We start from the raw sequence: 27,011 nt of genomic DNA, 5'->3' as shown, positions 1-27,011 counted from the left end.
ATTGTGATTTCTGGATTTTGTTTTAGATTATGTCTCTCACAGTGGCCATGCACCTACCATGACAATTTCAGACCCCTCCATGATTTCTAAGTGGGAGAACTTGCAAAATAGCAGTGTGTTCAAATACTTATTTTCCTCACTGTATATGAAATAATAAGACGAATGCAATGTTATCTGCAGAACTGGAATGATTATCGGCTGTCGTGGGACCCGGCCGAATATGAAGGAATAGACAAGCTCCGGATCCCGTCCAGACACATCTGGCTGCCGGATATAGTGCTGTACAACAAGTGAGTGTCCATAAGAGATCAGGCTCATCTACTGACACTAACCTTTACCACAGCTCACTGAACACTGCTAACAATGCTCTTCTTACTCAGTATTTCTGTCTTGTTTCTAGTCCAAACATCTAAAAATAAAATAAAACAAGAAGTACTTACTAGAGAAGCAAAAGTAATTGTCTTGTTTCGGGGAAAAATAAATTAAAAATGAAGAGAGTTTTTGCTAAAATAAGATAAATAATCTGCTATATATATACCAGGGTGACCCCGAATAGTCGAAGATTCGATGCATCGTTATGCGGAGCCGTATTCGACCACCGATCTCAAATCTTTGCGGGTGTTATGAAATGAGGATCATACCATTTTGGCAATAGGGAGGTGCTCAATATTTTAAAGACGTGGCGTGGCACTTAGTGGCGTAGTGCGGCCTCTTTAAGAACACTGAGGTTCGCACCGCGCCTTTAAAATTCAAACACATTCAATAAGTGAACACACACCGGTGGCGGCATTCGGTGCCTATCCGCGGCGACTCAGGGAGTTGTTTAAAATCCTGCCGTGCCATATTAAGGTTTTGTATTATATTTATATTTATATAAGAACAATCAAATGCATGTATCACAGTGTTTATAGCCAGGGCTAGTTCACAACACCCGTCCCTAGTATATATATTTATATATATTTATATATAATGAACCCCCTTTAGGCACAATCAGCTTAAGAACGTGCAGTAAACACACTCAAAGTGTTCTTTTCCTCTCTAGGCTGGTATTTTTTTAGGTTTATTTATCAAAACGTTCTTTTATATATTTGTGTGATGTTCTGTATTTCGATCTCGGCTTTAAAATGTTATGAGAAAATGTTTTATCCACCACATTACCTTTTATTTAAACCTAAATAAGAAAGCCATTGTCAGATCGTCTGTCAGGTGGCAGGCAGTTTTGGTCACTTTATTAAAAATTGTTGCTGTGTGCAGTGTGTGAAGGAAAATAAAAATTGTTTTACCCCCGTGCTGACTAGTGTCGTGCCCCTCCCAACCCATTCACACGCACACACACACACACACACACACACACACACACACACACACACACACACACACACACACACACACTATCGGTCGACCATAGAAAGATTTGACAATTCTGATTTGAATGTGTGATATATATTCTTCCGTTCCTCAGTGCTGATGGGACGTATGAAGTGACGGTCTTCACCAACGCCATTGTCCTGTTTAACGGGAGCATCGCCTGGCTTCCTCCTGCCATATACAAGAGTGCCTGTAAGATCGAGGTCAAGCACTTTCCCTTTGACCAGCAGAACTGCACGCTGAAGTTCCGCTCCTGGACGTACGATCACACCGAGATCGATCTGGTCTTGAAGTCTGCGGTGGCCAGCATGGACGACTTCACTCCCAGCGGCGAATGGGACATCTTGGCTCTTCCGGGAAGGAGGACGGTCAGCGATTTGGACCCTACTTATGTGGACCTGACGTATGACTTCATCATCAAGCGCAAGCCTCTTTTCTACACCATCAACCTGATCATCCCCTGCGTGCTCATCACCTCGCTGGCCATCCTGGTCTTCTACCTGCCATCGGATTGCGGAGAAAAGATGACGCTGTGCATCTCCGTCCTCCTGGCGCTTACTGTCTTCCTCCTGTTGATCTCCAAGATTGTGCCGCCGACGTCCCTGGACGTTCCCCTGATTGGGAAGTACCTGATGTTCACCATGGTCCTGGTCACGTTTTCCATCATCACGAGTGTGTGTGTGCTGAACGTGCACCATCGCTCCCCAAGCACGCACAGCATGCCGGCCTGGGTTAAGCTTGTATTCCTGGTCAAGCTTCCAGCGTTGCTTTTCATGCAGAGACCTCAAGGGAATTCGGCTCGGCAGTGCCTGCGGGAGAAGCGTCGTCTTCCCGATCCCAGATCGCTTTTGGGCTTCGGTTACGCAGATCCTCGTAAATCCGGCATATCGTCATCGGCATCTGCGCTGCTGGCTATGCCGCCCGCCTCGGCTCTCTCATCACCGGGACACTTTTACAACAAGGGCCCTCAACCACATTACGGCTACAGCTCTCGGAAAGGAGACCCACGGCCTGCCGACTTCCTGCCCAATGGACACAACTCCTCACAGGACCTGAGGGGGAGCAGGGCCGCAGACTGGGGATCCGAGGTTCAGGAGGCGGTGGATGGCGTTCGATACGTGGCCGATCACATGATGGAAAATGATGATGATCAAAGTGTGAGTGACTTTATTATTTCCCAGAGACACTAGAGAGTTTCATCAAGGCTCATTTATTTAATCAAAAATTCAGAAATATTATTAGAAATTAAAATAGCGGGTCTCTGTGTGAATATACAGGTGCTAGTCATATCATTAGACTATCATCAAAAAGTTGATTAATTTCACTAATTCCATTCAAAAAGTGAAACTTTTATATTATAATCATTCATTACACACAGGCTGATATATTTAAAATGTGTATTTCTTTTCATTTTGATGAGTATAACTGACTACTAAGGAAAATCCCAAATTCAGGATCTCAGGAAATTAGAATATTGTGAAAAGGTTTAATATTGAAGACACCTGGTGCCAGACTCTAATCAGTTAATTCACTCAAAACACCTGCAAAGGCCTTTAAATGATCTCTCAGACTAGCCCTGCGTCCCAATTCACACACTATCCATCCTAAATAGTATTCGAAAATAGAATTAGTGTGTCCCAATCGTAGTATGTTGAAAAGAGTTTTCCAAAGATTCCCGGATGGTTTACTATTTCCGGTCCGAATTCAAAGTGCGGATCGATGGGCACTCTAATGGCTGATATTACCCACAACCCACTGCGAGTTGGACGAGGAATCGATTAGAACTACAAACGCGGATAAAGTGTTAAAAAACTACAAACATGGCGGATGTGCGAGTCTGACGGTTGAGTAGAAAGGTTTAGATAAAGGGGTTTGAGTGACCAACTATCAATATTTAACCTGTCAAAAATATATTTGTTCAGTGTTGACCACATTATATTTCACCTGCAGCAGCATTGAGAATTTTGTAATGACACGTTTGGCCATTAACTTTTAAATGCATCATTATATTTAAACTGCAAACACACGAGGAGAGTCTCTGCATTAAAGACACACACACGGCAGATCAACGAGCGGCTACATTTCTCTCCGATACGGCAGGAGATTAATCTGAATGTGGAGAATTTGAACTGTGACGAATCTGACGATGATTGACAGGGCAGATAAACGGCTACGGGATGCTCGTAAACGACAGAGTCGGTTAAAGATGGCAAAGTAGTCCCGAAGCTTCCATACTTTTCTGCTACACACTCAAAAGTATATACCTCTTCACAAAAAGAGAACATACTTTTAGGATGTAGTATAAGTCGGCGAATTGGGACGCAGCATAGGCGACACTATCATGGGGAAGACTACTAACTTGACAACTGTCCAAAAGACGACCATTGACACCTTAGACAAGGAGGGCAAGAAACAAAATGTCATTGCAAAAGAGGCCGGCTGTTCCCAGAGCTCTATGTCCAAGCACATTAATAGAGAGGTGAAGGGAAGGAAAAGATGTGGTAGAAAAAAAGTGTGCAAGCAATAGAGATAACCGCACCCTGAAGAGGATTGTGAAACAAAACCCATTCAAAAATGTGGAGGAGATTCACAAAGAGTGGACTGCAGCTGGAGTCAGCGCTTTAAGAACCGCTGCGCACAGACGTCTGCAGGACACGGGTTTCAGCTTCGCATTCCTTGAGTGATCATAGCTGAATTTATCAACATTACTCCAGTCTTCAGTGATCCTTCACTAATCATTCTCATACGAGGATCTGATCATCAACACACATTTATGATTATTATCAGTTCATATTTTTTGGGAAACCGTCATACATTTTCATTTTCAGGATTCTTTGATGAATAGAAAGATCAAAAGAACAGCATTTATCTGAAGTAGAATCTCTTTGTAAGGCCATGTTAGAGATTGAAATCATAGTGAAATCAATGCCTGAAATCAAACTGTGCTCTCATAATTAGATTTCAGACCTGGTTTGTGACTTTCTACTTTTTTCATATATTAGGAAATGGGAGTGTAAATTAGTCAAACAAGTGCTCCTCTGCTGCCACCTACTGGTTATAGTGGTAATTCCATCTTTTGTTTTGTTTTTTGTTAAATAAAAGAGCTTGTTTGGCACAAAGGGTCCTATTATACACCCGGCTCAATGTGACGCCAGACGCAAGCGTTTTCTGCTAGTTTTAGTCCGATGCAGTTCTAATGTTCACGTCCAGCTCCACGTTGTTTAAAGGTCCCGTTCTTCGCGATTCCATCTTTCAAACTTTAGTTAGTGTGAAATGTTGCTGTTAGGCTTCTGGGAAATGCAGCCCTGATCGCAGTCTGGAGCCCTGTTATTGAGTTGACGATCAGGTAATGGTTGGCTACACAACTAGCGACTCTAGTTAGATCATTTTCTTTTCGATGAACTGAGCCTGGGGTCTCTCTCTCTCTGCCCTCTATAACCTCTCTTTTCGTGAACTGGCGAATAGATTATATTTTTATATTTTCAGTTTCTGTTACCACTAATAAAACCGATCTCTGGGAGCCCAAAAGTGTGTGCATCCTAACTGCTGTCCTTGCTGAATGAAAATAATTAATTTCTAAACACGATTTCAACGTAAGTGTATGTTAAGCACAATTTTATGCCAAAGCTATAGTGATTAATGGCTTATAGACTTTTATGGTTTCTCTTGTTAAACACAAGCCATAATGCTCATATTAACCTAAAAGGTACACAGAAATACTTATGTGGCAAAATAACAACGTGCCAAACATGATGTTTGTGAGTCTTGCTGACTCCTCATTGAGTGATGTGTTGGTGACGGTAGTATCTACGGTAGTCTGTTTCTTTAGCTCTAGCGCTGTGAATTTACAGGACAGTTCTCTCAGTTCTGTGCATATACAGTCAGATATTAGCCCCAAATATTCTTCTTTCAGACGAACACAATCAGAGTTATATTAATAAATGTCCTGGCTAAAGTCCATACCAGTGCATACAAGTCCGGGGGTTACCCATATTTAAAACTGTAAAACTGAAATACAACGCATGAGTATCACAACCTTTGATGAGAACTTTGATCACTCTTTGCCAGGTTTGCCAGGTAAATGTCATTCTTCTTTCAAACAAATATAATCAAAGTTATAGGATGTCTTGGATAGATGCACTTTTATGATGGATAGATGCACTTTTATGATGGATAGATGCACTTTTATGATGGATAGATGCACTTTTATGATGGATAGATGCACTTTTATGATGATAGATGCTCTTTTATGATGGACAGATGCACTTTTATGATGGATAGATGCACTTTTATGATGATAGATGCACTTTTATGATGGATAGATGCACTTTTATGATGATAGATGCACTTTTATGATGGATAGATGCACTTTTATGATGAATAGATGAACTTTTATGATGAATAGATGCACTTTTATGATGGACAGATGCACTTTTATGATGGACAGATGCACTTTTATGATGATAGATGCACTTTTATGATGGACAGATGCACTTTTATGATGATAGATGCACTTTTATGATGGACAGATGCACTTTTATGATGATAGATTCACTTTTATGATGGACAGATGCACTTTTATGATGGATAGATGCACTTTTATGATTGACAGATGCACTTTTATGATGGATAGATGCACTTTTATGATGGATAGATGCACTTTTATGATGATAGATGCACTTTTATGATGGACAGATGCACTTTTATGATGGATAGATGCACTTTTATGATGGACAGATGCACTTTTATGACGGATAGATCCACTTTTATAATGGATGGATGAACTTTTATGATGAATAGATGCACTTTTATGATGGACAGATGCACTTTTATGATGGACAGATGCACTTTTATGATGATAGATGCACTTTTATGATGATAGATGCACTTTTATGATGGACAGATGCACTTTTATGATGATAGATGCACTTTTATGATGGACAGATGCACTTTTATGATGATAGATTCACTTTTATGATGGACAGATGCACTTTTATGATGGATAGATGCACTTTTATGATTGACAGATGCACTTTTATGATGGATAGATGCACTTTTATGATGGATAGATGCACTTTTATGATGATAGATGCACTTTTATGATGGACAGATGCACTTTTATGATGGATAGATGCACTTTTATGATGGACAGATGCCCTTTTTTGATGGATAGATGCACTTTTATGATGAATAGATGCACTTTTATGATGATAGATGCACTTTTATGATGGACAGATGAACTTTTATGATGAATAGATGCACTTTTATGATGGACAGATGCACTTTTATGATGGACAGATGCACTTTTATGATGGATAGATGCCCTTTTATGATGGACAGATGCACTTTTATGATGGATAGATGCCCTTTTATGATGGACAGATGCACTTTTATGACGGATAGATGCACTTTTATAATGGATGGATGAACTTTTATGATGAATAGATGCACTTTTATGATGGACAGATGCACTTTTATGATGATAGATGCACTTTTATGATGGACAGATGCACTTTTATGATGATAGATGCACTTTTATGATGATAGATGCACTTTTATGATGGACAGATGCACTTTTATGATGGATAGATGAACTTTTATGATGGACAGATGCACTTTTATGATGGATAGATGCACTTTTATGATGATAGATGCACTTTTATGATGGACAGATCCACTTTTATGATGGACAGATGCACTTTTATGACGGATAGATGCACTTTTATAATGGATGGATGAACTTTTATGATGAATAGATGCACTTTTATGATGGACAGATGCACTTTTATGATGATAGATGCACTTTTATGATGGACAGATGCACTTTTATGATGATAGATGCACTTTTATGATGGATAGATGAACTTTTATGATGGACAGATGCACTTTTATGATGGATAGATGCACTTTTATGATGATAGATGCACTTTTATGATGGACAGATGCACTTTTATGATGGACAGATGCACTTTTATGACGGATAGATGCACTTTTATAATGGATGGATGAACTTTTATGATGAATAGATGCACTTTTATGATGGACAGATGCACTTTTATGATGATAGATGCACTTTTATGATGGACAGATGCACTTTTATGATGATAGATGCACTTTTATGATGATAGATGCACTTTTATGATGGACAGATGCACTTTTATGATGGATAGATGAACTTTTATGATGGACAGATCTATTCACTCCCTATTCTAGCTTATGCTACTGTCCAAAACATAGTACTTCTGGAACTTGTTGTGATGAAAGCATCTGCTAAATGAATAAATGGGATGGCTTGAGCGGGAGTAAATCATGGGGTAATTTTCAGGTTTGGGTGAACTAACCCTTTAAAAGCTGAATGTCATTTAGATCTGACAAAGAACAGGTTTCAGCGGAAAGACAATTAGCAAACAGAGGTTACATTCACGCTTTGACCAAAGCACATCGATCGTGTGCTTAAATCAATGCCAGAGAGAGAGAGAGAGAGGCAAGGCAAGGCAAGGCAAGTTTATTTATATAGCACTGTGGCAAGGGGGGCGTGGTTCAGCGAGGTCTGCAGCGGGAGAGAGAGCCGCGGGACAAGCGGTAAGTGAGTGGATTGGAAGCAGATTAATAACACCTGTCTCTTGTTCTAGTAATGAGCGCGGAGAGGGAATAAAACCTCGGTGGAACCGGAGATCAAGGAGAGAGAGAGATCGGACGGTTGATACGAGCGCACAGAGACTGAGTTACCGGAAGCCGGAAGTGCCGACCCGGAAGTAATCGAGCGTCTATGAGAATCCACACCGCAGTGTGTGTTGTGAAGTTTATTACAAGTTTTGAGTTATAAATAAAGAAAGTATCAACCGTCCAGCCGACCCCCGTGTCCTCTTCCTTCCTTCCATTATCGAACTTACTACAGTGGTGCCGAAACCCGGGAAGGAAGTAGGACCGCGCCGCCGCCATGACAACACCAACGCCCTCCGCCACGCCGTTTGCGGACATCATCACCGCTCTCGCGGCCCTCCACCAGGAACAACACCAGTCCATGCTGGACCTGCGGGCGGACCAGGAGCGCCGTTTCGAGGCCATCGTCCGCGGCCAGCAAGAGGACCGCGAGAGGTTCCGGAGCTGGACAGCCCGGGAGGTTTGCACCGAAGCCGCCGGGCTCGCCAGCGCACCGGTCCACGTGCCCCTACATAAGATGGGGCCACAGGACGATCCCGAGGCCTTCATCGAACTGTTCCAGAAGGCAGCGGAGGCCTGCGGGTGGCCCCGGGCACAGTGGCCGGTGCGCCTCATACCACTGCTCACGGGAGAAGCCCAGGCGGCCGCTCAACAACTGCCGGTGGCGAACCTCCTGGATTATGAAGACCTAAAGAGGGCCATCATCCAGCGGGTCGGCCGGACCCCCGAGCAGCATCGACAGCGGTTCCGCTCGCTGGCGTGGGGTGAGGCCGGTCGGCCCTTCGCGATGGCCCAACAGCTCCGGGACGAGTGCCGCAAATGGCTATTGGCCGGTGGAAGCGACGTGGACCACATCGTCAATCTGGTGGTACTGGAGCAGTTCATCGCTCGGCTCCCCAGGAAGACCGCCGAGTGGGTCCAGTGCCACCGGCCCACGTCGCTGACGACGGCCATCAACCTGGCGGAGGACCATCTGGTGGCGTGCCCGGGGGTCGGCGAGCCCCTACTAACTTCTCCCTCTCTCTCTCCCCCCTCTGTCTCTCCTTCTCGCCCTGTCCCTCTCCCTAGGTCCCGCCCTCCAGGGCCCCCTCGTATTCCCCCCAGAGGTCGGGGTGGAATGGGCCCAGGGCAATACGGGAGTTCGAGGGCCCCGCCCAGGGGGGCGGGGCTGCTGGGGTCGGGCGGGGATAACGGTTCCGGTTCCACCCCCCCTCCGCGCTCATTTTCCAATCCACTCCCCGCCGCAGGGGCGGCGGGCAGGCCTGGGCTGGCCTGCTGGCGGTGCGGCGACCCGGACCATTTTGTGGACCGATGTCCGATGATGGACGTCGGGACAATGATCCGGGTCCCGGACTTCCAGCGGACCACCCCTGATCAAGCAGGAGAGTACCAAATTCCTGTGAGTATCAAGGGGGGTACATATCAGGCCTTGGTGGATTCCGGCTGTAACCAAACCTCGATCCATCAAAGCCTGATGCAACCGGGGGCATTGGATACAAGCCGCATGGTTAAGGTGCGGTGTGTGCACGGGGATGTGGTGGAATATCCGGTTGTCCCAGTCACGATACAGTTTAGGGGAGAAAATCATAGTGTTGAGGTGGCGGTTAGTCCCCACCTCCGGCATCCGCTAATTCTGGGGACAAATTGGCCCGCCTTTCCGGCATTATTGGGGTCGTTATGCGCGGATGCCGCTTGGGAGAACAAGGCTAGGAACGGGGCGATGCGAGTGCAGGTTGGCGAGACTGATGCGGGGCCCTCGGGAACCGCTTCAGAGGAAACGAGCGGGGTCGAGAGACTGATTCTCTCGGACCGCGATGACTTCCCTCTGGAGCAGTCCCAAGATGAGACTCTAAAACATGCTTTCCAACAGGTCCGCACTATCGACGGTCAGTCCCTTCAACCCGCCTTGCCCGTCACGTATCCTTATTTTGCCATAATTAAGGATAGGTTGTATCGAGTGACCCAAGACGCTCAGACAAAAGTGGATACAACCCAGTTGTTAGTACCAAAGAGCCGCCGGGAAATGCTTTTCCAGGCGGCTCACTCTAACCCAATGGCGGGCCACCTGGGACAGGCGGCCACGCTGAATCGTTTAATGACCCGATTTTTTTGGCCAGGCATTCACGACAATGTGCGCAGGTGGTGCGCGTCTTGTCCTGAATGTCAGTTGGTGAATCCCCTGGCCTCCCCAAAAGCGCCATTGCGCCCCCTTCCATTAATGCAGGTCCCCTTCGAGAGAATTGCGATGGACCTCATCGGGCCATTAGAGCGATCCGCACGCGGACATCGTTTTGCGCTAGTTATCGTGGACTACGCAACACGATATCCGGAAGCAGTGGCTCTCCGCAACATCTCGGCGAAGAGTGTTGCGGACGCACTGTTTCGTTTAATCTCCCGAGTGGGGATTCCGAAGGAAATCCTCACTGATCAAGGCACGGCGTTTATGTCACGCACGTTAAGCGAATTATACGGGTTATTGGGCATCAAATCGATTCGGACAAGCGTCTATCACCCACAAACAGACGGCTTGGTCGAACGATTTAATCGCACTCTTAAATCCATGATCCGTAAATTCGTACAGGAAGACGCCAAAAATTGGGATCGGTGGTTAGAACCCCTCTTATTCGCTGTGCGAGAGGTCCCGCAAGCCTCCACGGGGTTTTCCCCCTTCGAGCTTCTCTACGGACGACAGCCCCGTGGGGTGCTGGACGTCCTACGAGAAACTTGGGAGGAGGGGCCTTCTTTGGCCAAAAACGAAATTCAATATGTACTGGACTTGCGAACAAAACTCCACACCTTGGGGCGGCTATCTAGGGAGAATTTGTTGCAAGCCCAGGACCGCCAAAGCCGGTCGTATAACAGGGGTACGAGACTACGCAAATTCACACCGGGAGAGAAAGTGCTTGTATTACTCCCGACATCGAGCTCTAAATTAATGTCGAAATGGCAGGGGCCGTTTGAGGTCGCTCGACAGGTTGGAGATCTCGATTATGAAGTGATACGGTCCGATAGGAACGGAGCACGGCAAATATATCACCTCAATCTCCTGAAGAAATGGAATGAGGTCGAATCAGTGTTGTTGGCGACGGTGATCGGGGGAGAGGATGATCTCGGGCCAGAGGCGAGCATCAAAGCACAATCGGTCGCACTGGCCCCTGGGGGAGATCACCTCTCACCGTCCCAACTCACTGATCTTTCAAAACTACAGGCGGAATTCGCCGACGTGTTCTCGCCACTACCGGGCCGTACCGACTTAATTCAGCACCATATCGAGACCGAGCCGGGCGTGGTAGTTCGCAGCCGGCCGTATCGTTTACCTGAACACAAAAAAAAAGTAGTTCAGGAAGAATTAGGGGCAATGCTCGATATGGGAGTAATAGAGGAGTCCAACAGTGACTGGGCGAGCCCGATCGTTTTGGTCCCTAAAACCGACGGCTCGGTCAGGTTCTGTGTGGACTACCGCAAGGTGAACGCAGTGTCGAAATTCGACGCGTATCCAATGCCGCGGGTTGACGAGTTGCTTGATCGGCTGGGCACGGCTCGATTTTATTCGACATTGGACTTAACGAAGGGCTATTGGCAGATCCCCTTGTCTCCATTGTCCAAAGAAAAAACAGCCTTCACCACGCCGTTCGGATTGCACCAATTCGTCACGCTTCCCTTCGGTTTGTTCGGGGCACCCGCTACCTTTCAGCGCCTCATGGACAGGATTTTGCGTCCCCATGCCGCATATGCTGCTGCCTACCTGGACGACATCGTGATTTACAGTCACGATTGGCAGCGGCATATGCAACATGTCCGGGCGGTCTTGAGGTCGTTGAGGGGAGCGGGGCTCACGGCCAACCCGAAGAAGTGTGCAATTGGGCGGGTGGAGGTAAGGTATCTGGGCTTCCACTTGGGTCATGGACAGGTGCGTCCCCAAATTGATAAGACCGCCGCAATTGCGACCTGCCCGAGGCCCAAGACCAAAAAGGAGGTAAGGCAGTTCTTGGGGCTGGCGGGATATTATAGACGGTTTATACCAAATTATTCGGACCTCACCAGCCCCCTGACTGACCTTACTAAAAAGGGGCTACCAGATACGGTCCAATGGACGGAGCCGTGCCAGCAGGCCTTCACCCGAGTTAAGGCTGCTCTATGTGGCGGGCCGCTTTTACACTCCCCTGACTTTTCTCTCCCTTTTCTGTTGCAGACTGACGCGTCGGACAGGGGGCTGGGCGCAGTCCTGGCCCAGGAGGTGGAGGGGGGAGAGCGGCCGGTGCTGTACATTAGCCGTAAGCTCTCGAAGAGAGAGGCTAAGTACAGCACCATCGAAAAGGAGTGCCTTGCCATCAGGTGGGCCGTTCTCACCCTCCGCTACTACCTTCTGGGGCGGGAGTTCACCCTCTGTTCGGACCACGCTCCTCTCCAATGGCTCCACCGCATGAAGGATACCAACGCGCGGATCACCCGTTGGTATCTAGCTCTTCAGCCTTTTAAGTTCCAGGTGGTCCACAGGCCGGGTGCTCAGATGGCTGTGGCCGATTTCCTCTCCAGAAATGGGGGGGGGGGGCTGCAGGCCGGACGGCTCCCCGGCCTGAGTCGGGCGGTGGGGGTATGTGGCAAGGGGGGCGTGGTTCAGCGAGGTCTGCAGCGGGAGAGAGAGCCGCGGGACAAGCGGTAAGTGAGTGGATTGGAAGCAGATTAATAACACCTGTCTCTTGTTCTAGTAATGAGCGCGGAGAGGGAATAAAACCTCGGTGGAACCGGAGATCAAGGAGAGAGAGAGATCGGACGGTTGATACGAGCGCACAGAGACTGAGTTACCGGAAGCCGGAAGTGCCGACCCGGAAGTAATCGAGCGTCTATGAGAATCCACACCGCAGTGTGTGTTGTGAAGTTTATTACAAGTTTTGAGTTATAAATAAAGAAAGTATCAACCGTCCAGCCGACCCCTGTGTCCTCTTCCTTCCTTCCATTATCGAACTTACTACAAGCACATTTCATACACAATGGCAATTCAAAGTGCTTTACATAGAAAGGAATTAAAATAGGACTAAAAAATGCATAAGAAAAAGAATACAATGTAAAGAGAATTAAAAGTAATAAAATGATGATAACCAAAGAAAAGAACAGGTAAACTAAAACAGTTATAAAAAAATAAATAAAAATAAATAAAAAAAATTTAAAAAATGATGCATAGATAAGGTGCAATCAGTCGGACGTACAGTGGCACAGTGCTCATTCAGTAAATGCACAGCTAAACAGATGTGTTTTGAGTCTGGATTTGAATGTGGCTACTGTTGGAGCACATCTGATCTGTTCAGGAAGCCGGTTCCAACTACGGCTGGCATAAGAGCTAAAGGCAGACTCTCCTTGCTTTGAGTGAACTCTTGGTATTTCTAACTGACTTGATCCTGCTGATCTGAGTGATCTGTTGGGTTTGTATTTAATCAGCATATCTGCGATGTATTGGGGTCCTAGGTCATTGAGAGATTTATAAACAAGTAATAGTACTTTAAAATCGATTCTAAATGTAACTGGAAGCCAGTGTAAAGACCTGAGGACTGGTGTGATATGGTCATATTTTCTGGTTCTGCTCAGAATCCTGGCAGCAGCATTCTGTATGAGCTGCAGCTGTCTAATGGTCTTTTTGGGAAGGCCAGTGAGAAGGCCATTACAATAGTCCACCCTACTGGTGATGAAAGCGTGAACCAGTTTCTCTAAGTCTTGCCTGGAGACAAAACATCTAATCCTTGCAATATTTTTCAGATGATAGTATGCTGATTTAGTTATTGCTTTGACATGACTACTGAAACTCAGGTCTGACTCCAAAATTACACCAAGATTCCTGACTTGATTTTTTGTTATCAGGCCTTTAGCCTCAAGATACGCGTTCACCTTGAGAATTTCATCTTTGTTTCCAAATGTAATGATTTCAGTTTTGTCTTTGTTTAACTGAAGATAGTTTTGGCACATCCAGTCGTTAACTTCATCAATGCATTTGCACAGCGAGTCAATGGGGCTGTAGTCATTAGGTGACAGTGCTAAGTAGAGCTGGGTGTCGTCAGCATAGCTGTGGTAAGCAATATTGTTCTTTTTCATTATTTGGCTCAGTGGCAGCATATACAGGTTAAACAGGAGAGGTGCTAGAACTGACCCTTGTGGGACTCTGCATGTCATGGATGTCCACTCAGACTTATGGTCTCCTATACTCACATAATAACCTCTCCCTTCTAAGTATGATCTGAACCATCTGAGGACCATCCCAGAAAGCCCGACCCAGTTTTCCAGCCTGTCTAGAAGTATGTTGTGGTCAACAGTGTCGAATGCAGCACTGAGATCGAGTAGAACCAGAATTGATGTTTTGCCTGTATCAGTATTTAAGCGAATATCATTTATAATCTTTACGAGCGCTGTCTCTGTGCTGTGATGCGGTCGGAAACCAGATTGAAAATTGTCAAAGAATCCGTTTGAGTTTAAGAATTTGTTTAGTTGATTGAAAACAACTTTTTCGATGATTTTGCCTATGAAGGGGAGATTTGAGATTGGTCTGTAGTTGCTCAGTATGGAGTTATCTAGATTTCTCTTTTTCAGAAGAGGCTTAACTATTGCAATTTTAAGGGCGGTTGGAAAAGTCCCGTAGAGAAGTGAGGAGTTCACCACTTCTAGGAGATCTGCTTCCAAACAGTTAAACACACTTTTGAAAAAAGAAGTGGGGAGTGCGTCAAGGGTGCAGGTTGATGTTTTAAGATGCTGTACTGTGTCTTCTAAAATTTTACCGTCAATTGTTTCGAAATCAGACATAGTAATTTTCCGAGGGTTTGGTCTGATCTGACTGACCCCAGAGCAACTAGAGGATGTGCTGATCGCCTTTCTGATATTTTTGATTTTCTCTGAGAAGAAGGAAGCAAACTCACTGCATTTGCTGTCTGAGAGCATTTCTCTGGGAATGTGACTCGGGGGGTTTGTTAGTCTGTCTACAGTAGCAAAAAGAGTGCGCGTGTTGTTTATGTGTTTGTTTATAATATTTGAGAAGAAGGTCTGTCTAGCTTTGCCTAGTTCAACATTGAAAGCATGAAGGCTGTCTTTATAGATGTTATAATGGACTACAAGTTTTGTCTTCCGCCACTTTCGTTCAGATTTTCTGCATTGTCTTTTCATTATTTGAACTGCTGTTGAGTTTCTCCATTGTGCCTTTTGTTTGGTACTCTTTTTCCTGACTTTCAGAGGGGCAATATCATCCATTACACTCTTAACTTTTGAGTTAAAGGAGTCAAGGAGAAAATCAACAGAGTCTGCAGATATGCTTGGTTTTAGAGATAAAGCCTTCATAAACAGCACATTAGTGTTCTCATTTAAGCATCTCTTTTTGACAGAGACAGATCTAGCTTCAATGGCAGGAGTGATTGATATGTCAAAGAAAATACAGAAATGATCAGACAGTGCCACATCCTTAATAACAATCGATGAAATGTTTAGACCCTTGCTGATAATTAAATCTAGAGTGTGTCCACGATTGTGTGTGGGTCCATTTACATGCTGTGTCAAATCAAAAGTGTTAAGAACAGTCATGAGCTCTTTTGTTGTACTGGATTCAATATTATCTATGTGAATGTTAAAATCCCCAGCAATAGCAAAACAGTCAAACTCTGAGGAAATTATTGATAACAGTTCTGTAAATTCCTCAATAAAGGCTGGAGAGTACTTTGGAGGCCTGTAAACAATGATAAGCAGGATGCGTGGAGAACCTTTTAACACAATACCCAGATATTCTAGAGACAAATAGTCACCAAATGATACTTGCTTACATTGATAGACATCTTTAAAAAGAGCAGCAACACCCCCACCTCTCCTAACTGCTCTGCAAACACTCATAAAAGTAAAGTTAGGAGGGGCTGCTTCATTGAGGACTGTTGCACTACAGTTTTCTTCTAACCACGTTTCATTTAGAAGCAAAAAATCAAGGTTGTTAGTGGTTATTAAGTCGCTGACTAGGAATGATTTGTTCTTAAGTGAACAGATGTTTAAAAGTGCTAACTTAACAGTATTAATTTTTTCACCCACATTAGTCTTAGTTTGACAGGTAACAGGCAGCAGATTATATTGGTTTGTTAAACGGCCTGACAAGGCCTTAGACTTTCTTTCACGTAACAGGACAGAGATAGAGAAAGAGGGAGACACACTGGGTTCCCACTTGTTTTGTAAACATTTGATAAAGTTACTGTTATCATAGCGGGGACCCAAAACACATCACTGAGAGCTGGAATCAGTTGTTTTTGGTTCACCTACAACAGATGGAGGAGGGTGTGGGCCCTGGCGTTGTGACCGAAGAAATCTCACAGGAGGAGGGGGAGCTGGGCCCACAGGCTTTGGTGGTTGTGGGGCTCGACGCTTTTTGGTTTATATCTGGGGGCTCGCAGCAATTGAGTGTGATAGTCTAGTTCCAACAAAAATCAGTTCCTCCATTTTCTCTGAGAAGCCCAGATGCGGGGATGCTGGAGAGAGGAATGACATGTCCGGTGAGAGGGGCTCTTGCTCTGGTGTTATCGGAAGTTGAAGTATGTTGTCCTGGCTTTGCTGTCCATTTTCAAGAAAGTCATCTTTAGGTGCTGAATCTTGGAGCAGTTCTAATCTAAGTGATCGGGGGAGAGGATGATCTCGGGCCAGAGGCGAGCATCAAAGCACAATCGGTCGCACTGGCCCCTGGGGGAGATCACCTCTCACCGTCCCAACTCACTGATCTTTCAAAACTACAGGCGGAATTCGCCGACGTGTTCTCGCCACTACCGGGCCGTACCGACTTAATTCAGCACCATATCGAGACCGAGCCGGGCGTGGTAGTTCGCAGCCGGCCGTATCGTTTACCTGAACACAAAAAAAAAGTAGTTCAGGAAGAATTAGGGGCAATGCTCGATATGGGAGTAATAGAGGAGTCCAACAGTGACTGGGCGAGCCCGATCGTTTTGGTCCCTAAAACCGACGGCTCGGTCAGGTTCTGTGTGGACTACCGCAAGGTGAACGCAGTGTCGAAATTCGACGCGTATCCAATGCCGCGGGTTGACGAGTTGCTTGATCGGCTGGGCACGGCTCGATTTTATTCGACATTGGACTTAACGAAGGGCTATTGGCAGATCCCCTTGTCTCCATTGTCCAAAGAAAAAACAGCCTTCACCACGCCGTTCGGATTGCACCAATTCGTCACGCTTCCCTTCGGTTTGTTCGGGGCACCCGCTACCTTTCAGCGCCTCATGGACAGGATTTTGCGTCCCCATGCCGCATATGCTGCTGCCTACCTGGACGACATCGTGATTTACAGTCACGATTGGCAGCGGCATATGCAACATGTCCGGGCGGTCTTGAGGTCGTTGAGGGGAGCGGGGCTCACGGCCAACCCGAAGAAGTGTGCAATTGGGCGGGTGGAGGTAAGGTATCTGGGCTTCCACTTGGGTCATGGACAGGTGCGTCCCCAAATTGATAAGACCGCCGCAATTGCGACCTGCCCGAGGCCCAAGACCAAAAAGGAGGTAAGGCAGTTCTTGGGGCTGGCGGGATATTATAGACGGTTTATACCAAATTATTCGGACCTCACCAGCCCCCTGACTGACCTTACTAAAAAGGGGCTACCAGATACGGTCCAATGGACGGAGCCGTGCCAGCAGGCCTTCACCCGAGTTAAGGCTGCTCTATGTGGCGGGCCGCTTTTACACTCCCCTGACTTTTCTCTCCCTTTTCTGTTGCAGACTGACGCGTCGGACAGGGGGCTGGGCGCAGTCCTGGCCCAGGAGGTGGAGGGGGGAGAGCGGCCGGTGCTGTACATTAGCCGTAAGCTCTCGAAGAGAGAGGCTAAGTACAGCACCATCGAAAAGGAGTGCCTTGCCATCAGGTGGGCCGTTCTCACCCTCCGCTACTACCTTCTGGGGCGGGAGTTCACCCTCTGTTCGGACCACGCTCCTCTCCAATGGCTCCACCGCATGAAGGATACCAACGCGCGGATCACCCGTTGGTATCTAGCTCTTCAGCCTTTTAAGTTCCAGGTGGTCCACAGGCCGGGTGCTCAGATGGCTGTGGCCGATTTCCTCTCCAGAAATGGGGGGGGGGGGCTGCAGGCCGGACGGCTCCCCGGCCTGAGTCGGGCGGTGGGGGTATGTGGCAAGGGGGGCGTGGTTCAGCGAGGTCTGCAGCGGGAGAGAGAGCCGCGGGACAAGCGGTAAGTGAGTGGATTGGAAGCAGATTAATAACACCTGTCTCTTGTTCTAGTAATGAGCGCGGAGAGGGAATAAAACCTCGGTGGAACCGGAGATCAAGGAGAGAGAGAGATCGGACGGTTGATACGAGCGCACAGAGACTGAGTTACCGGAAGCCGGAAGTGCCGACCCGGAAGTAATCGAGCGTCTATGAGAATCCACACCGCAGTGTGTGTTGTGAAGTTTATTACAAGTTTTGAGTTATAAATAAAGAAAGTATCAACCGTCCAGCCGACCCCTGTGTCCTCTTCCTTCCTTCCATTATCGAACTTACTACAAGCACATTTCATACACAATGGCAATTCAAAGTGCTTTACATAGAAAGGAATTAAAATAGGACTAAAAAATGCATAAGAAAAAGAATACAATGTAAAGAGAATTAAAAGTAATAAAATGATGATAACCAAAGAAAAGAACAGGTAAACTAAAACAGTTATAAAAAAATAAATAAAAATAAATAAAAAAAATTTAAAAAATGATGCATAGATAAGGTGCAATCAGTCGGACGTACAGTGGCACAGTGCTCATTCAGTAAATGCACAGCTAAACAGATGTGTTTTGAGTCTGGATTTGAATGTGGCTACTGTTGGAGCACATCTGATCTGTTCAGGAAGCCGGTTCCAACTACGGCTGGCATAAGAGCTAAAGGCAGACTCTCCTTGCTTTGAGTGAACTCTTGGTATTTCTAACTGACTTGATCCTGCTGATCTGAGTGATCTGTTGGGTTTGTATTTAATCAGCATATCTGCGATGTATTGGGGTCCTAGGTCATTGAGAGATTTATAAACAAGTAATAGTACTTTAAAATCGATTCTAAATGTAACTGGAAGCCAGTGTAAAGACCTGAGGACTGGTGTGATATGGTCATATTTTCTGGTTCTGCTCAGAATCCTGGCAGCAGCATTCTGTATGAGCTGCAGCTGTCTAATGGTCTTTTTGGGAAGGCCAGTGAGAAGGCCATTACAATAGTCCACCCTACTGGTGATGAAAGCGTGAACCAGTTTCTCTAAGTCTTGCCTGGAGACAAAACATCTAATCCTTGCAATATTTTTCAGATGATAGTATGCTGATTTAGTTATTGCTTTGACATGACTACTGAAACTCAGGTCTGACTCCAAAATTACACCAAGATTCCTGACTTGATTTTTTGTTATCAGGCCTTTAGCCTCAAGATACGCGTTCACCTTGAGAATTTCATCTTTGTTTCCAAATGTAATGATTTCAGTTTTGTCTTTGTTTAACTGAAGATAGTTTTGGCACATCCAGTCGTTAACTTCATCAATGCATTTGCACAGCGAGTCAATGGGGCTGTAGTCATTAGGTGACAGTGCTAAGTAGAGCTGGGTGTCGTCAGCATAGCTGTGGTAAGCAATATTGTTCTTTTTCATTATTTGGCTCAGTGGCAGCATATACAGGTTAAACAGGAGAGGTGCTAGAACTGACCCTTGTGGGACTCTGCATGTCATGGATGTCCACTCAGACTTATGGTCTCCTATACTCACATAATAACCTCTCCCTTCTAAGTATGATCTGAACCATCTGAGGACCATCCCAGAAAGCCCGACCCAGTTTTCCAGTCTGTCTAGAAGTATGGTGTGGTCAACAGTGTCGAATGCAGCACTGAGATCGAGTAGAACCAGAATTGATGTTTTGCCTGTATCAGTATTTAAGCGAATATCATTTATAATCTTTACGAGCGCTGTCTCTGTGCTGTGATGCGGTCGGAAACCAGATTGAAAATTGTCAAAGAATCCGTTTGAGTTTAAGAATTTGTTTAGTTGATTGAAAACAACTTTTTCGATGATTTTGCCTATGAAGGGGAGATTTGAGATTGGTCTGTAGTTGCTCAGTATGGAGTTATCTAGATTTCTCTTTTTCAGAAGAGGCTTAACTATTGCAATTTTAAGGGCGGTTGGAAAAGTCCCGTAGAGAAGTGAGGAGTTCACCACTTCTAGGAGATCTGCTTCCAAACAGTTAAACACACTTTTGAAAAAAGAAGTGGGGAGTGCGTCAAGGGTGCAGGTTGATGTTTTAAGATGCTGTACTGTGTCTTCTAAAATTTTACCGTCAATTGTTTCGAAATCAGACATAGTAATTTTCCGAGGGTTTGGTCTGATCTGACTGACCCCAGAGCAACTAGAGGATGTGCTGATCGCCTTTCTGATATTTTTGATTTTCTCTGAGAAGAAGGAAGCAAACTCACTGCATTTGCTGTCTGAGAGCATTTCTCTGGGAATGTGACTCGGGGGGTTTGTTAGTCTGTCTACAGTAGCAAAAAGAGTGCGCGTGTTGTTTATGTGTTTGTTTATAATATTTGAGAAGAAGGTCTGTCTAGCTTTGCCTAGTTCAACATTGAAAGCATGAAGGCTGTCTTTATAGATGTTATAATGGACTACAAGTTTTGTCTTCCGCCACTTTCGTTCAGATTTTCTGCATTGTCTTTTCATTATTTGAACTGCTGTTGAGTTTCTCCATTGTGCCTTTTGTTTGGTACTCTTTTTCCTGACTTTCAGAGGGGCAATATCATCCATTACACTCTTAACTTTTGAGTTAAAGGAGTCAAGGAGAAAATCAACAGAGTCTGCAGATATGCTTGGTTTTAGAGATAAAGCCTTCATAAACAGCACATTAGTGTTCTCATTTAAGCATCTCTTTTTGACAGAGACAGATCTAGCTTCAATGGCAGGAGTGATTGATATGTCAAAGAAAATACAGAAATGATCAGACAGTGCCACATCCTTAATAACAATCGATGAAATGTTTAGACCCTTGCTGATAATTAAATCTAGGGTGTGTCCACGATTGTGTGTGGGTCCATTTACATGCTGTGTCAAATCAAAAGTGTTAAGAACAGTCATGAGCTCTTTTGTTGTACTGGATTCAATATTATCTATGTGAATGTTAAAATCCCCAGCAATAGCAAAACAGTCAAACTCTGAGGAAATTATTGATAACAGTTCTGTAAATTCCTCAATAAAGGCTGGAGAGTACTTTGGAGGCCTGTAAACAATGATAAGCAGGATGCGTGGAGAACCTTTTAACACAATACCCAGATATTCTAGAGACAAATAGTCACCAAATGATACTTGCTTACATTGATAGACATCTTTAAAAAGAGCAGCAACACCCCCACCTCTCCTAACTGCTCTGCAAACACTCATAAAAGTAAAGTTAGGAGGGGCTGCTTCATTGAGGACTGTTGCACTACAGTTTTCTTCTAACCACGTTTCATTTAGAAGCAAAAAATCAAGGTTGTTAGTGGTTATTAAGTCGCTGACTAGGAATGATTTGTTCTTAAGTGAACAGATGTTTAAAAGTGCTAACTTAACAGTATTAATTTTTTCACCCACATTAGTCTTAGTTTGACAGGTAACAGGCAGCAGATTATATTGGTTTGTTAAACGGCCTGACAAGGCCTTAGACTTTCTTTCACGTAACAGGACAGAGATAGAGAAAGAGGGAGACACACTGGGTTCCCACTTGTTTTGTAAACATTTGATAAAGTTACTGTTATCATAGCGGGGACCCAAAACACATCACTGAGAGCTGGAATCAGTTGTTTTTGGTTCACCTACAACAGATGGAGGAGGGTGTGGGCCCTGGCGTTGTGACCGAAGAAATCTCACAGGAGGAGGGGGAGCTGGGCCCACAGGCTTTGGTGGTTGTGGGGCTCGACGCTTTTTGGTTTATATCTGGGGGCTCGCAGCAATTGAGTGTGATAGTCTAGTTCCAACAAAAATCAGTTCCTCCATTTTCTCTGAGAAGCCCAGATGCGGGGATGCTGGAGAGAGGAATGACATGTCCGGTGAGAGGGGCTCTTGCTCTGGTGTTATCGGAAGTTGAAGTATGTTGTCCTGGCTTTGCTGTCCATTTTCAAGAAAGTCATCTTTAGGTGCTGAATCTTGGAGCAGTTCTAATCCTTCACAGTCTGTCTGTAGTGAGCTCTGTGGGCAGGGCTCAGCTGGGAGTGTGTCCGTGAGCAATTGTTGTGACTGTGTGGAGTTCTCATTGTCCTTGTGGGATGTGTCAGCCGAGTGTCCATTCAGGAGATGAAATGAAGTCCTGTGGTCATCCATACTCTGTATCAGGTTGAGTGGGTTAAAACACACAGCTGAAGGATGATGAAGGGAAAAATAAATATTGTCCTTTAGCACTCTTGCACCAAGTTTGTTTGGGTGGTGGCCATTTGATGTAAACAGTTGTCTCTGACTCCAGAAGAGATTGAAGTTATCAATGAAGTTCACTCCATTCATGTTACAGGTTTTTTGCAGCCATGTATTAAGCCCAAGCAACCGTGAGAATCTATTTGTTCCTCTTGCTGGCAGTGGTCCACTGATGAACGACTGAACTTTCAGTTTTCTAAGTGTTTCAAAAAGTTCATTGAAGTCCGACTTCATGAGTTCTGACTGCTCTCTCTGAATATCGTTCTTCCCCACATGAATTATAAGTTGATTTGCAGTCTTATGTTTCATCAGAATGTTCTCAATTTCCCTGTTTACATCAGAAATGGTTGCTTGTGGAAGGTAGCATGTAGTTGTATCTCTGCTGCGAATGTTTCTGACTGTAGAGTCACCCACTATCAGAGTCCTTGGCTCGGCTGTGCTCTGAGCTGAGGGCCGCTGTCTGCTCGACCTTGAGCGCCTGTTAGCATTAGTGTTAGCTGCGGGCTGATGCAATCTGTGTTCGATCATATTCATCACGTTTGGGGATTCATCACCCTCATTCATTAATACTTCAAATCTGTTTTCGAGATGTATCGATGGTGGTCGGAAACTAGAGTTTGCAATCCTTGTGTCTGGGGTAGAGCATGCAACGGCAGCAATATATGAAGCTCGTGACAATCTGATGTCTCGAGTGCGTTTGGGTCTTGCCCCCTGTTTGTGCCATCGATTAGTGTGTCGATCAGTTTCTTGTTTCTCTATCTGTTGAGTAGCACTAAATTTATGGGACTCACCGGCTGTGTGCAGAGGGCGTTCATGATGAAGCTCTGCTGTGTGATTCGTCCGGTTTGGTGGTTCCGCAAATAACTTTGTTTCAAGAACTGCAATCCGTTGTAAAAGTCTGTGGCAGTTTGTGCAGCAAGAAGATTCCTTAGCTAGAGGAGGCATTTTCTTATCCTTTCGATAGTAGGCAGCTGTGTTTTCCCTTCCGGAATGTAAGCTGATGGCAGCGAGAGGCTGGTCAGATGAAATGTTCCACTTTTTGTAGTAATCCAGTCAACAGAGTTTCTAGTTTTATCGTTGAAGTCAAGCTTTGTTGTTAGAGCACTGTGTTGATTTGCTGAAGTTAAAATTATGAGATAAAATATAGAAGCGATAGAGCAAAGCGCGGAGCAGTAAGCAAGAGCGTCCGAACAGTAGCGAAGCAGGAAGTAGAGAGAGAGAGAGAGAGAGAGAGAGAGAGAGAGAGAGAGAGAGAGAGAGAGAGAGAGAGAGAGAGAGAGAGAGAGAGAGCGTTCAAAAAATATTTTTTACATTTATCATCATTATTATTATACATGCTATTACTATTTAAATACTTCTACTATTATTTGTCAGTTCTGCTTATTTTAGTTTTATTGCTGTTACTATTACTGCTGTTTTATTTTTGTTTTTGTGTTTTGTTGTTGTATTCTGTGTTTACTCTGTTGTAATTTTTGCACTCCTAATAAAGAAGAAGTGCAGAGGTCATCAGTCTGAGGATGGAGCACTCGTTCTGTGTGCTCGTCCTTCATTAGCGGTCAGTAATGTTATTAATGAGGCTTTCTCTGCCTAGGTCATCGAGGACTGGAAGTATGTGGCCATGGTGGTGGACCGCTTGTTTCTGTGGATCTTTGTGATCGTGTGTGTGGTGGGAACTCTGGGTCTGTTCCTCCAGCCGCTCTTCCAGAACCAGGGCGTTCCCATGCAGCAATCCGGCTCGGAGAGCTCCAGACGGGATGGGATATGACTGAGCATCTACTGTTATATAGCACAGCAATGTAGAGCGTTTTCCTCAGACCAGGAATCATGTGACCCAGAACCAAGCGGCTCCTCCCGCGACATACGGAAGTAATCTAAACTGCAATTCCTCCACTGGCCACTAGAGCGGCTCCAGAAGGAGCAGAATCTCATTGAGCCTCATGTTAAAATGCCCAACTTTACCGCAGAAAAAAACATGTTTACAGTCTGGGACAAATTGTGGTTTTGGTCTACACGGCTAATTTTGACCTTCATGACGACAGTGAGGGGGTGAATTATTTTATAACTCATTCGTTTACGTTATATAAAGCCTTAAAGCTCTGCATAATTAAGGGCGTGGTTACTTTGAGTGACAGGTGGATAGCCATTTATCCGCCGTCTATAGTCATTGCGTCACCTAAGCTCCGCCCACATCCCGCCTTTTTGCCCATTTCCTGTTATCCGGAAGTGACGCGCGATGACTCGCTCACAAGATGGCGACGACTCGTCTCTACGCTTCAGAACGGCTCATCGGAATCCTATGGGTGACGCCACTAACACTACGGCCATATTTATTACAGTCTATGCCCAGAACATGTCAGTATTTGACTCTCGGGTGACTAATGGCGCTAAACTGCAGAAATTATGATTGTTTTCATAATGGTTTTCACCCGCCTTGTCTGCCATTGGTCAGAAAAAGTAGTTAACTCCACCCACCGACTCATCTTATTGGTTGAGTCATTGTTAGTCACTTTTCAAGGCAATAAATCCACAAATGGCCTATGTTTTCTCTGCATATAAAGCTGGGATAAGATTATTTTGACGTCGACAGAAATGACACGCTTTTAATTATCCTACATGTTTTTACACATTTTTTTTTTTTTTGTTGACGTTTTATTGAAGTACTTTCAATTCGAAATTGCTAGTAAATTTCACAAGTAATTAGGAAGAAACGGCAACACATTGAATTAAATGTGACATTTTAAAGACTGAAATCATATAATTTAATGTACTCCAATAGTATTTTATTTACAACTTTTGAAATATAATGTTTTAGTGTTGCAACTCTTTCTGTTCTTCAAAGGTTCTGTGATGGATTGTACTCGTTATGAAACCAATCACCTGAATGTCATCAGTAACAGCAGCTGGTTTATGAAGAGATGCACACAAAGCAGATTGTATTCTATTATATGTAAAAACGCTTCCACAGAAGAGTCGATTAAATGCTTTCATACTCTCGAGATTGTGTTTAATGCAGTTTCAACTGAATCTACCTCGAGTGAGAAACGCTGCTTCTGGTTTGACTGTTTTTACAAACCCGATTCAAAAAACTTGGGACACTGTACAAATTGTGAATAAAAAAGGAATGCAATAATTTACAAATTTCATAAACTTTTATTGTATTTACAGTAGAATATAGATAAAATATCAAATGTTGAAAGTGAGACATTTTGCGGCGGACAATAGTGGAGCAATATCAGAAAGGAGTTTCTCAGAGAAACACTGCAAAGAGTTTGAAGTTATCATCATCTACAGCGCATAATATCATACAAAGATTCAGAGAATCTGGAACAATCTCTGAGCGTAAGGGTCAAGGGTCAAAACCAAACTGGATGCTGGTGATCTTCAGCCCTTAGACGGCACTGCATCACACACAGGAATGCTCCTGTAATGGACATCACAACATGGGCTCAGGAATACTTCCAGAAAACATTGGTGAACACAATCCACCATACCATTCGCCGTCACCGGCTAAAACTCTACAGGTCAGAGAAGAAGCCATATCTAAACATGATCCAGAAGCGCAGGCGTTTCCTCTGGGCCAAGGCTCATTTAAAATGGACTGTGGCAAAGTGGAAAACTGTTCTGGGGTCAGACAAAAAGAGGACAAGGACAACCCAAATTGTTCTCAGGTTTTAGTTCAGAAGCTGATCTCTGATGGTCTGGGGTTCATGAGTGTGTGTGGCATGGGCAGCTTACACATCTGGAAAGGCCATCAATGCTGAAAGGTCTATCCAAGTTCTAGAGCAACATCTGCTCCATCCAGACGGCGTCTCCTTCAGGGAAGACCTTTCATTCTCCAACATGACAATGCCAGACCACACACTGCATCAATTACAACATCATGGCTGCGCAGAAGAAGGATCCGGCACTGAAATGGCCAGCCTGCAGTCCAGATCTTTCACCATTAGAAAACATTTGGCGCATCATAAAGAGGAAGATGCGATAAAGAAGACCTAAGACAGTTGAGCAGCTAGAAGCCTGTATTAGACAAGAATGGGACAACATTCCTATTCCTAAACTTGAGCAGCTCGTCTCCTCAGTCCCCAGACGTTTGCAGACTGATATAAAAAGAAGAGGGGATGACACACAGCGGGAAACATGGCCACGGCACAACTTTACTGAGATGTGTTGATGCCATGACATTTAAAATCAACTTATTTTTCACTTTTTTCTCAGTTTAAACATGTGATTTGTCATCTGTGTTGTATTCTGAATAAAATATTGACATTTGAAACTTCATTGCAGTCTGTTTTTATTCACAATTTGTACAGTGTCCCAACTTTTTTGGAATCGGGTTTGTATTTATGGTTATGTGTGTGTGTCATGTAAACTATAATGTTTTCTCTTTCTGAGATGTGATTTGTTCATCAGAGGAATCCACAGAAGACGGAGACTCAATGCCACATCATTTTTTTCTCATAGACACAGTTATTATAAGTTATTATATTTATTTATTGTAGAGGATGTGCATTGTTTGTCTTTTGTTGTTTCCATAACACCTGCAGTTATTGATGAGATTCAGGTCTTCGTCAGATTTATTTGTGGAAGGGAA

At 44.7% G+C, this 27,011-nt stretch overlaps 1 protein-coding gene across 1 annotated transcript in view; it reads left to right on the top strand.

Moving 5' to 3' along the window:
* Positions 1 to 27,011, top strand: part of chrnb4 (cholinergic receptor, nicotinic, beta 4 (neuronal)) — a 33,489-nt gene extending 6,478 nt beyond the window's left edge. The window contains exons 4-6 of the mRNA XM_067419004.1: positions 181 to 290; positions 1,463 to 2,525; positions 24,012 to 27,011. Coding sequence (XP_067275105.1) covers positions 181 to 290; positions 1,463 to 2,525; positions 24,012 to 24,185 — 1,347 coding nt within the window. The 3' untranslated portion in view covers positions 24,186 to 27,011. The remainder of the gene's footprint in view (positions 1 to 180; positions 291 to 1,462; positions 2,526 to 24,011) is intronic.

This window comes from Pseudorasbora parva, chromosome 16 (assembly GCF_024679245.1).
Source record: "Pseudorasbora parva isolate DD20220531a chromosome 16, ASM2467924v1, whole genome shotgun sequence".
In the NCBI taxonomy this organism is placed as follows: domain Eukaryota; kingdom Metazoa; phylum Chordata; class Actinopteri; order Cypriniformes; family Gobionidae; genus Pseudorasbora; species Pseudorasbora parva.
The sequence above is the reverse complement of the archived record's forward strand: the minus strand, read 5'-3'. Positions and strand labels throughout refer to the sequence as shown.